The sequence below is a fragment of the Siphateles boraxobius genome, unplaced genomic scaffold (genome assembly GCF_051911475.1).
Source record: "Siphateles boraxobius isolate OS27281-9 unplaced genomic scaffold, OSU_SipBor_1 9, whole genome shotgun sequence".
Taxonomy (NCBI): domain Eukaryota; kingdom Metazoa; phylum Chordata; class Actinopteri; order Cypriniformes; family Leuciscidae; genus Siphateles; species Siphateles boraxobius.
Genome location: NW_027509219.1, coordinates 27,406,756 through 27,418,971, shown reverse-complemented (window position 1 = coordinate 27,418,971; position 12,216 = coordinate 27,406,756). Strand labels below are relative to the sequence as shown.

Genomic DNA, 12,216 nt, shown 5'->3' with positions numbered 1-12,216 from the left:
CAGGAAATCAAATTTTTTGTTTTCTAGCCTGTCTGTTTTGAATCCATTGTGAACCCACTCCCATGAGACAACGTAATTATTGTTCCAGATTTCGTATTTTATGAATTTCATAGTGATGAATTGATAGTTAAAGTATCCCACCTCTATACCTAGCTGCAATAGGCCTACTCTTAAAACCAGACAAAAAAAAAAAAAAAAAAACTTTAACGGAGACATTTACCATTTAGTCTATCACTTCTGAAAAAACGGAGCAAAAATATTGTCTTATCCCACACTATAGACTTTTGTCCAATCAAATGTTTTCTTGAAGGTTAATGTTCCTCCCATAAAAACCATCAGCCACCATGTAAATACAACATACCGGACTTTTCTTGTAAACAGACAATTACAACACACTGATAATAGAAAAAGAAGAATGATCATTTACTTTTAATAGTTTAATATTTATTTTGTTTTAATTACATGGTACTTAACATATTTAAACAACTGCCTCCAATAAAGGGGCTTTAAAAATAAAATACAATTAGCCTGTTCTTAAAAGGCAGACAGTGGCCAACATATAAGTGGTTTTCTTTTAGAGGCACACAAAGCTTATACATACATACATACATGATCAACAATACACAGAGCATAAGATAGCTTTTATTAATACGATAAAAGAGAAGCAGCCATAAACAGAAGGACAAACATTGGTTTGAAATTAGTCAATGAGTGTGAACGTATTTTTAATGCTGTATTTCTGTCTAAACAGACAGTAGGCCTAATGCTCCAAATCTTCATAAATTGCATGTAAATACAGTGTTGGCCAGAAGAAAGCCAGGTAAGACACAAAGCTTTCTATTTCCTTCTATAATTATTTTTACCTCCGCCACATATTTCTGTGCCCAAAGCCAAGCTAGATTCCTGAACCAAACATGTTAAAATGTCAAAGGGCAATACTGCGGGGAAAAAATCTGGTAAAGCATTCAAAAAGAAGCATTTTTCCATTTCAGATGCTTTCATATATAAAGTCTGTGTGAGTGGACGTCTTCACAAAGCACATCTATTGTAGTCACTGAAGACTATGAAGCCCATGAGACTGTGCCTTGAAAGACGAGAACCTGCTCTCAAGGTTGAGTGTGCTGAAAAGTCTCAGTGGGTCCACCTTCTGGTGAAACTACATTCATACAACTGAAATGGTTATGACATCTTGCAAATATATTAATAATTGCAATGAAACCATGTTTGAATTCACTGTCTGTAAAGACAATTTGTGCATTTGAATACCATCTGGGCACTGTTGATCCCTAGAGAGTGTTATAAGTGTCTTTTAAACTGTGGCAGTGGCTGAATGTTGTGCAAGATGAATAAAAGGACAGCAGCTGCACAAGCTGATCGTTCTTATATCCTAATTGACACTGATCATTTATTCAATGAGCCATTTTTGACTCGCATTGGAGTATTAAGGGCGCTTTTGAGAAGAATAATGCTATGAAACTATTGACAAGATCAAATTATTGTCTTGATTTTCACTCCAAGGTAAGGCTGAACAGGTAGGCACTCGAAAAGATATTACAGCCTGATTTAACATGGCTCGATTTTTATATACATTTAAATTTACTCGTAAAATTAGCTTTATGGAACTCTGATAAGATTTGCTTCACTTTTTGTGCCACAATATTTTTTAAATAATCTTTGATCATATTTCTTAAGCATTTGTCATTAGGAATAAGACAGAAGGTACATTTTTATTAAGCAAACTTCCTATAGTCTACATTGTTTTTTTGTTGATAAAATAGAATATGTATTAGGATATGAATGCACTGTGGTACAAGATTACAGGCAAACAATTCACAAATATGTACATTTTATTATTTATAACAGCTATTTATAAATTTGCAATGTCAAATAACGACTCTTAGTAGTTTGTCAAGATTTTGATTCTTCAAAAAGACAATGAGTCAGAGTAAAGTATGAATGCTGTACTGTAAGATTATAAAGATAAAACGGCGGTTGCGCGGTTCTTCTTTTCTAGATTTTATCAGTGTTCTCTTTTAGTAGGGTAGAAATTCAGTTCCAGTAGTGGTTTAACGAAGATGATAACGTTACCAAGCAACTCAGCCTCTTTTACAACTGAAATCCACATATCCGGACGCAGTTATGAGGTTTTATGGCTTGTGGGATATGTTCCTGAGAGTGGACAGACATGCTCACAATAAAAACCTTGTGTCCGAGAACTATTGCTGAAACTATGAAATGAAGCGAATGAAGCTACCCAGTTCGGCTGCTTGTAAACTTTGAATAAATGTGGTAATTTTGCCCAAAAAAAAAGGATGCAAATGAATCTCGATACACTCCACGTCACAGAATTAAATAAATTCAGTGCATTGGTGACCTTACAGTCATTCAAAAATGAACTTCAAATAGTTGGGGATAGATTTGTCCAGAAACACTTGTTCAATTATATTGAACTAGACATCAGATCTTAAAAAGAAAAAAGTTTTTTAGTACATGTGCTGTTGATTAAGTCATAGTCACATGGCTTTTAAACAGTTTAAAGCGGTAGATTACTGGAGGTCTCTTGATTTGAGGTTATTTAAAATCATAGGGGAGCCACACCAGAGCTTTCAAGCCATATAGGCTGCAATGAGTCTGTTACCTTTTCCTCCAGCTTGACTTGGCCTTCATACATTATCCAGCCAAACGGACACCGGGAGAACTCAGTGGACATTCAGAAGGAGCTGGAATCCTAGATGATTATCAAGTGGCTGGAGATTGAGGTGGAAAGATTCTGCTAATTATGCTCCTTTCCTCCTTGTTATTGGTGCATCGCATCCAGTTTGGGTCAGGACAGCTCGGATTTGCTGAGGGCTATCGCCAACTCCAGATCCTCCTGCTCCTGCTGGGTCAGACGAGCCACACGCTCCCTCTCTTCTCTCTCACTCTCCCGCTTCGCCCACTCTATCATGTCCTCCTCCGTGGGGTACTGCTCCACACACACATACACACACACCATAACCCCATCAGACACCCTGTCAAATTGCACAGGTTTAAAGTAATATTTCTCAATTTTATAACAAGTTTATAATAAAAAATGTAAAGAAGTGGGGTCATGCAAGTATTACAGGTAGTGTAAACAATGTGCTTTCTAAATGTACCAACTTTAAATGTTCAAAGAGTGGAGTTAAAGGCACGGTATGTAATTTTCGCCACTAAAGGTGACAACCAAACAATAAAGGCGTAGCTTGATGGCGCCGTGAATGAGTGTGGAATTATGGGAAGTGTCATCTTCACCTCCACAGCCGATGGAAAGCAATCTGAGGAGCTCATGTATTAAAGTTTTATTAACGTTACTGTGGTATGAAGCAGGGCAGGACTGAGAGCTGTTTTTATTATGCTTAAACGCCGCAATCGGCCGCTGCTGCTCCTTTCATTTGTTGTGTATGGATATTTTACGATTAAAGTTACGTTTAACGTTCACCTCCTTGTTCCCTGAACTTCAACTTTGTTACAGTTACGTTTGAACAACTAAAATCACATTATTTTATTTCATTTTAATGAAAGAGCCGCAAGTGCTGAATTACTACCTATACAGGCCACTTTATTTGAATAATTAAAATTGTGGGGTAACACAGCGCTGTTTTAATTGGTGTCTTGGATTTGAGTGTGATATGACGTCATTGACATGCGATGCAACGACACAGGATGTTTCACTGGTTAAAAAAGGCGCATTTCTCTGAATTTAAACATTGTTGTGGGAAATTCAATACATTGTTGTTTGGGATAATGTAAGTAAATCAGTCAACAAAATATTAGGTGTAACCATACAAAAAACTGACGGTTCGGTTCTTCCAACGGTTTTGACGTCTCGGTTCGGTGGGGTGGGGTTTAGAAGGCTAAAATTACTTTTTTTGTGTTTTTTAAAAAGTGGTTTAATGAAAAAGTTGTGTCTTTGTCTTTAAATTAATTCAACTACAATTAAACGTTTCGCAAGGATTAAAAAAAGATCTGCTAATGCTGTAAACTATATAAGGAGCCCGCACATTACTATAACATTAAAGGTTAACAACAGAGCCTAGACTTTTAGCCTAAATTCAGATGCTATTTATTTTTTAGATATAATAATCAACACCCAACACATGAAAACATGTAAACTGAACATAAGGCAGTTTTTGCATTAACTTTGCATTACTCTAATTCGTTATTGAAATATCATTTACACAGTTGCTGTCATTTTCATGAAAGATATTTTAAACATACATTAAATAATCAAGATATCATTAACAGGTTTAGTAAAAGATAGCCTAATATAGTGCATTTATTTAGTGCAAGAGTTCATTTGGATGACTTGCCTGCTGAGGTAAATATAATGCTATGTGACAAACTAAGCTGTTTTATTGATGTCTTTCCGCTGCTGAAACACTGATTGAGCGATTACACGAGTTGTGATGCCTTTCAGTAAGTATACTGTATCTTTCAACATACCTTCAGGTGTCCATTCATGTTTATTCTGTAACTGAGGAAGAGATGAAGGCGTTTACTCGCGCTCCGCGCTTGAAATGAGGAGCTAGTACAGAGATCTGTCATGCCACATCAAAGAGCGCCAAAACGGCATTTATTGTTTGAATTTCGTGATCAAATAGACAGAATTTGAAAGTAACAAAACACGGAGCTTGCTATTATATGGTGTTAATGGTGGTTAGGCTACAAAACTGAAATCGTTGTGTACACATAAGACATGAGGTCCGCTGGGCGGGGTAGCAGGGGGCGGGGCGTGTTCGGTACGCCATGAGAGAATCGCGATACGTATCGTGGGTTCTGTATCGCGGTTTTTCAGTTCGGTTTGAATATCGTTACACCATTACAAAATATATAACATTGTTTTTGTGGTTTTTGGATATTTTTATCCAAAAATCTTACATATTGTGCCTTTAAAGATCAGTAAGTTTTAGTTAATGCTACAACATAGCATTAAAGATGTAGCATTAAAGCGTCTGTTAAAGATGACATAAAACAGTCTTATGTAACTATACAAATGATATATCTTTCCTTTAATCTACTTAAAGGAATAGTTCACCCAAAAAATGAAAAGTCTGTCATTATTTACTCAGCATATGGTCATTATGGACAGCTGGGGGTGTGGGATCTATTTGATTTTAATTTAATTATTATTTATCATAATATTTTCTCTTTTTTCCTCCAAAAATGTTTATTATTGGGTGAACTATTCCTTTAGGTGTTGTTTGGTCAATGTCAACACCAACCATCTAGAACTGCACATTCATAAATCCAAAGACTATCTCATTAAATGAACAGTGTCTTAAATATCAGAAGGATTACAGAGCAAAAAATACTTAATATGGAAACATTAGGGGAAAGAAAAAAACAGTGGTAATGTGGTACAGCTACTGACACAGGAGGATGGGGGATATGAAAAGTGTGCCATGATGCAATCCATATAGCCTCTCAGCTAACATCGGCTCACAAGCCAGCTGACACATGAGACTTCATATAAAAATGTTAAGTGTTATTAAAGGACTCTTTATTTTTGTATCTGTTATTATCACTGATTAAATAAGGTTGTAAAAAAAACAGATCACGCACAAAATGCAAATATAGTCACCAAGGTTTCAACAAACTCACAAAATTAGAAAATGTTGTGTTCTACAGAATAAAACAATTTAAAAAAAAATCCTTATGGGTTTGAAATGGTACAAAAGTGAGTAAATAATGACTAATGAATAATAAACTTAAATTTTTTAGCTAACCGTTTATATACTAAACCACATTTTTTTTTGGACATTTTGGGTGAGTTTTCTCTTAAACAAGTCTGATGTACTCATGTGTGAAAGCCTGGATTGCTCATATAGCCCATCATGCAGAACATGCAGGTATTTCCAATAAGATTTGGACAACCATGGATGGAGAGATGAAATCATAACTATTAGCTGGTAAACATATCAACACACAGAACACCATAACATGACAACGCAACTAATCTCAAGATGTCTCTCTTGATGTCTGTTCGTTTGTAATGAGTTTTAAAACATCAGAGGAATGCCATCATAAAGCTTAATTTATTTGATGCATCATCTGATAAGGAAAGCTCACAGTGGGATAATCTGAGAAGACAAACTCTTTAATTTTTAATTTAAAAAATAATAATACAGAAAGGAACCAACAAATACTGTCGGCATCCTAGCTGATTATTTTATTTAGCAAAGTGTCTGTATATTAACAAAACAGACTGCATCTCTTCTTTAAAAAAAAAAAAAAGATGGTGCATCGTGGGATGTAGATGGAACCAGGAAGTGTTCAACCAATGAATGAGAAGGAACAGCCCGATAAGACAGGTAGACAGTGATTAGTTTGTGCAATGCAAGGTAAGGCAAGGCAAATCAGTGAACCAAGATATGGCAGGGCCATGAACGTGCAAGATGGAATCAAGCCTCAACCAGTGGTGGAGAACATGACAACAGAACACAAGGGGTAAATTGAAAACAGCCAAGAGCAAGCAGCCCCGACTCTCCATCCACAGCCAGTGAGAACTTCTGCATGATGTTAGGAATATTGTGATGTCATAAATACTTATATTTCATCATTTAAATACATTCATTTTGTAAATTAGTTAGGATTTTTAATAGAAGCATAAGCATGGATTCAGGTTGACTATAAGAGTAGATAAATAAAGCCCATCTATATTTACAAAAAACATTACATAAAAATGACAAGGCTTTGTGGCTTTTCACAAACAGATGGTAAAGCAGAGTCATTGAAATATTGGATTATGAGCATTTCTTTCCAGGAAAACCAAATGAAAAGGGCTGTGAGGGGTCGAGAGGTCAAGGCTGCTGCATGGCGGAGGTGAAATGTCAGGGTTCACTACTGGGGATCAGGAGGGGGAGGAGCTCACTTTATCAAAGCTGGCGAATCGGTTGGGGTCACATGGGGCTTGGTGGGGCGAGGAAGGGGCGAAGGGGTCTGGTACCGAGTCTTTAGCGGGAAGGGAGGAGAACTCTCCAGAACCCTGCGCCTTGAACAGACCACGCCTTTGAATTGACTCGGACGACTCCGATCGGTGGATGTTGGACCGCTTACCTTTAAAGATGCACACACACAGACAACACAGCACTCAGAAATGGGTAACAGAGTTGGCGTAAGAGAAAATCGTCTGAGGTTCATTCTGATGAAACACACAGAACAGGAACCAGCTCACCTGGGGGTGGAGGTGGAGGTCTGGTTGGTGTTCCGGTTTTGGGCGGTAATGCGGGAGGTACATCTGACTGAGGGTCCTCCTTAAATAAATTCTTGTTTGTACTTGAGTCAAATGGATCACTGCCATTAGACTGAAAGGCAAGAGGGAACTTCATCAGCTGCAACCCACATTCATCTTAATTTAAATCATGTGGGTGAACTGGTAATAAAGCTGAAATACTGGGCTTCTGTTTAAGAAAAAATCGTTACCTTTGCTAAACTGCTAAAGTCAGCAAAACCTTCTCCAAAATTCTCATTGCCAAATACTGCAGCAAAGGGATCTGAAACAAGTCAAAACATATAAAACAGATATTTTGGATACTTTCAACATTCAAATAAAAACTGAGTTGTATGCAAACATTAAAATTGCACATTAGACAGTTTTTATATTAACTTTCTAATGACATTATTATGTTTCTACTCGAAATATAAACATTTAAATGATGGCTGTCAAAAAATGGCTTTCATGACATTTATTCAAAAACATATATTTAAATAATGAAGACAGCACTAACAGCTTAAGTAAAAATATAATAAATGTATATATGTAATATAGTGCATATATATTTATCAAAATGTTCCTCTCTAGAGTTATTCTATCTCTATAGCTTTCCTGAGGTGAACGTTATGTGACGTCGTTTAAAAGCTGTTATTATTGACAATTTTCTGTGGTTGAAATACTGATTAAGCGAATACATAAGAAATGATACAGTTTTTCATACTCTTTCAACATACCTTGTGATGTACCATGTTTATTTTGTGCTATCCCTGTAACTTACACTATAGGCACAGAGGCTACAGCGATCTGTCATGCCACATTAAAGAGCTCAAAACGACATATGTTGTCTTAATTTGATAAAATTCACAATGTGTTAGCTGAGACTTTGTTTCATATGAAAAGTAATGAAATCACTTTTAAAAATTTTACAAAATTCAAATTGTATTTTGTTATTGCATGGCAGGCATGCTACAAAAGTTTAATGAAATTTTGTTCGTCCATTAATAGAAAACAGACTAAAAAAGATCAATCTTGGGATTTAAGAATTGATATATTTTTATCAACATGAAGATTAAAATTAAGAAAAACAATAGCCAACCCAGCCCTATAGTAAAGCTTGATCTACCTGGATCTGAGTTAGAGACCACCGTAGTTCCTCCTGGCGCAAAGGGATCATTGGCTGCAGCTGATCCATCTCTCTGAATGGAAAAAGAGCAAGAAAACAAAGTTAAACATCAAATTAAGTCAGTTCTTCAACTCATGCTAATAGCTTACTTTAGGGTTTGTACCACCAAAAATTAGCAGATTTTACAAATCAAGTGTGACAGAAGCTGTAAAGAGTGCAAGTAACTGAACACATTGTAAGGTCAATTCACATTGCACCAACAGACACACTGAAACCAACACAGACAATCACCAGATTACAGTATGTCACTTCTCAGACATTCCATGACCTGACAAACGTTAATTAACCATGTTCAACCGACGAAAACAAGTGCCGACCAACGCTGACAGAGGACACTGATTTGACAAAACCCGACAAACTGTCTGTTGCTGCTGTTGGTCAGCATTGGTGCAGTGTGAATTGGTCTTTACTGAGATTTTAAAGAGAGTTTAGCTTTACAGCACTCACTACAGGAATATCCGATCCTCCAAACGGATCGTGTCCTGTCGAGCTGAAGGGATCAGAGTCTGCCAGGGCATCCATTTTGGAACCGAACAGATCTGAGTCTTGGATGTTACCAATACCAGAAGCAAATGGGTCTGGAGTGACTGCATTGGTGGTTCTGGATGTGAACGGATCAGGCTCTTTTGGGCCTGTGGTAGAGCTGAATGGGTCAGATGAGCTGAAAGGATCTCCTGATGGGAAACCAACTGAAGACTGCTTGAAGAAGTTGTCTGCCGCAAATGGGTCTGTGCCTTTAAAAGGGTCCCCGCCGAAAGGATCTGGATAACAAAATAACATTTTATGAGTCAAATTGGACTTGTGTATTGAGATTTTGAAAACGCACTCTAAGATGGTAAGAAAGTACTCACCTGAAACATCAACTTTTGAGAAAGGGTCTTCAGGGAATGGGTCCCCTGTAAAAAGGAGTTTTATATATGTTTACTAATTAATCATTTAACTGATACTTTTATACAAAGCAACTAGCAGTATACGTATTGCAAGGGCAATCTATAGCTTCACAATTAATTGAAATAAAACTGAAATTGTGAAGGCTTAGTGTGATTAAAAATCAGAGAGAAGAGTGGCACTGTGTTCTTTAACATGCGAGCAGCTCATGATCTGGTGTCTTCAGTGTGTTGGAGCTGCGGCTCAGTTTGTAATAAATGCCGCTCCACATGAACTCATCTCGGTATCTGCTCAGAGTTTAGATCGCTTATAACGTGCATTTGGGAACGCAATATGTGCCAAGCATCTTCCCAGACTTGTAATGAGTAGCACTGGCGAAAAGGGACTGCCAAAAGGGCTCACTAGGTTTCTGCCAAAATAAAAGCTGGAAAGTTTAATTGGAATCAACTAAAGAAATTAAGACAGCCATAAATATTAGGATTGTAATTTTAAATTTGTACTGTAAAATAATAATTTTATGATAAAATTTTTCATTTCACAGTGAAATTACAATAGTAGTATTTCTTTAACATATATAGTATACTTAATATTAATTATTTTTTATTTAATATATATTTCTATAGTAATACTTATTTAATCATATTATTTAATATGCATTTTGAACATTTTTTTTTTTTCAGATTTTATTTGTAAGAGTTGAAAAAGTTGGTATTATTAACTATTATTATTGTTAATAATAACATATTTGATATATAATAATTTTGGCCAAATTGTGCAGCCCTATCAACAAACAAACATACATACATAGCATTGCATTTTAAATCACAATCTCAATTTTTGCAAATCATGCAGCCCTAAGACAATCCCTATTTTTATTTTATTTTTTGATGATTTTACTTTGTGTGCACATCTTACCGTCAGTAAAAGGGTCAGACTCAAAAAAGTCAATCCCAGGACCACTGGGCGGTACTGTAACTGGCTGGGCAGCTTCCTTCTTCTCTGGCTCCACAGTCTCGGCCTATACATCACAAAACTTTTATTTGAACTTATTTATTTATTATTACAGTGAAATCATAAAGATGCATATTAACAATCACAAAAAAACCATGTTCTGTTTTAAATGTTAACGAAGGATTAATTAATATCCATTAACAAAAATAATAAGTAATGGAAAGATCAACAATTATGATGTGTCATAATCATTCAACCTTTGGGCTGCTAGAGGCAGTCTGCTCATCTGCCTTTTCCTTCTCTTCTTCTTTCTCTACCTCTGGCTCTGGGTTAGCTTGCGTTGTGCTTTCCTGAAACCACAGTGGCATAAAAAGAAAGACATGCATGAAAACCTATTTGTAAATGTAATGTGAAAGTGACATTATAAAAAAAAGCAATAACAGGAAGTGGTTTCTGACCGTGTTCCCTTGAGGCCAGGCCACAGCAGTGGATCTGACTGTGGAGAGCCCACTGTTGTAAAGGTCACAGCTATAGAAATCAGGTTGAGGCTCTTGCTCCTCAGGGCTGGTGGACAACTCCTCTGCCTCTGACCCGAGCTGCTCCTCCACGACTCTGAGCTCCTGCGGCTCATCAAAGGACGACTGCTCCTCTTCTTCTTGCTGGACTTTGTCCTCTTTTGGTCTCTCTGACAGCTGTGCTGTAGGTTGAGGCCACTGTAGTTGCTCCGGCTGCTCAAGAGAGGGCACTGTTCCATTAACAAGCGCTGGCTCCTCTAGGATTTTCCAGGTAAGCCGTGCAGTCACTTCTCTTTCCTCCGTTTTAAGCTCGGCCAATCGCTCCTGCTCCTACAGTCAACATCAACGTAGTGTGTGAATAAGAGAAAAATAATAAGCCAAAACTTTACAAAACATGTAAACAAGAGAAAAGAGAGTGAAAAAGCAAAAAATGTTTAGTAAGAGAAAACAGAAAAGTTTCAGCTGGAAACAAAAGGATGATGCTCACGATTTCTTCTTTTAAAAATGTCACCGATTTGCAATAAAAAAAACATAAATGTTTATAAAACAGACATTTCCAGTTCTAAAGTGTGCTTGAATGAGCCATGTTTGAAGCCACTGCAAAAAGTTGTATAATAAAATAAATATATAAGACTTTAGTCAGAATTATTGGCACCCTTAGTAAATATGAACAAAGAACCCTATGAAAATAAATCTGCATTGTTAATCCTTTTATTTTATATATATATATATATATATTAGAGGTGGGCATAGATAATTTTTTTTAATCTAGATTAATCTCACTGGAATCTTGGAATTAATCTAGATTAATCTAGATTAAAATGGCTCATTTGAATTCTGCCGAAGGAATTCAGAATATGTGTGCTACCCAAATAATGACTAAAAGTAAGTCTTTGAGAATAGGTCGCCTCGCGTAGGGATGTGAATTTGTGCCAAAAATGCCATTCGACATTAGAGGAGCAGAAGTCGAATATCGGTCAAAAAATGTATAAAACAAAATAAATAAATAAAACGCACAATTACAATGACAGAAAGGGAGGCCAATTTCATCTTTAGCGATTTGTCACCAAACAAACTGTTTATTAATTGAACAAGTAACATGTTTTCGTCGTTTTTTTTTTTAACATAGTATCCTAGGCTAATTGGAAGAAGAAGAAAAAAAAAATAAGCACGACGTAGCTACAGTCCGTTTTTGCATGGCCAAACCAGATGCTCGTTAGATCAAAAAATAATGTCATATGTCATAATGATTTTATGTGAACCTGCCTTTACCGGCAATAGTCTCATCCTTTTTAAACAAATTAGTTTCAATCAACGTAAACTATTCGTGTGACTATGCCCCTGCGCAATACACAAACATTACCGCAGGATGGCGGGTGTTCATTTCATAAACTGTACACAATGGTAGCTTATTTATTTTGTAGCCTATCAATTAATGTATATGT

General features: G+C 36.4%; 1 protein-coding gene across 3 annotated transcripts in view; it reads right to left on the bottom strand.

Annotated features, from left to right (window-relative positions):
- Window positions 1–422: 422 nt before the first annotated feature.
- The window catches only part of eps15 (epidermal growth factor receptor pathway substrate 15), a 37,213-nt gene continuing 25,419 nt past the window's right edge, over window positions 423–12,216 (bottom strand). Inside the window, exons 16-25 of one of the 3 annotated variants that reach the window (XM_077222898.1) lie at window positions 10,715–11,101; window positions 10,514–10,606; window positions 10,221–10,323; window positions 9,269–9,313; window positions 8,865–9,178; window positions 8,358–8,430; window positions 7,444–7,514; window positions 7,196–7,325; window positions 6,893–7,077; window positions 423–2,965 (exon numbers count right to left, since the gene is read on the bottom strand). In XM_077222898.1, the coding sequence (XP_077079013.1) occupies window positions 2,825–2,965; window positions 6,893–7,077; window positions 7,196–7,325; window positions 7,444–7,514; window positions 8,358–8,430; window positions 8,865–9,178; window positions 9,269–9,313; window positions 10,221–10,323; window positions 10,514–10,606; window positions 10,715–11,101 (1,542 nt within the window). In that variant the 3' untranslated portion in view covers window positions 423–2,824. Of the gene's footprint in view, window positions 2,966–6,892; window positions 7,078–7,195; window positions 7,326–7,443; window positions 7,515–8,357; window positions 8,431–8,864; window positions 9,179–9,268; window positions 9,314–10,217; window positions 10,324–10,513; window positions 10,607–10,714; window positions 11,102–12,216 lie in introns of all 3 variants that reach the window. The other 2 variants (XM_077222899.1, XM_077222900.1) reach the window with 2 other exon arrangements.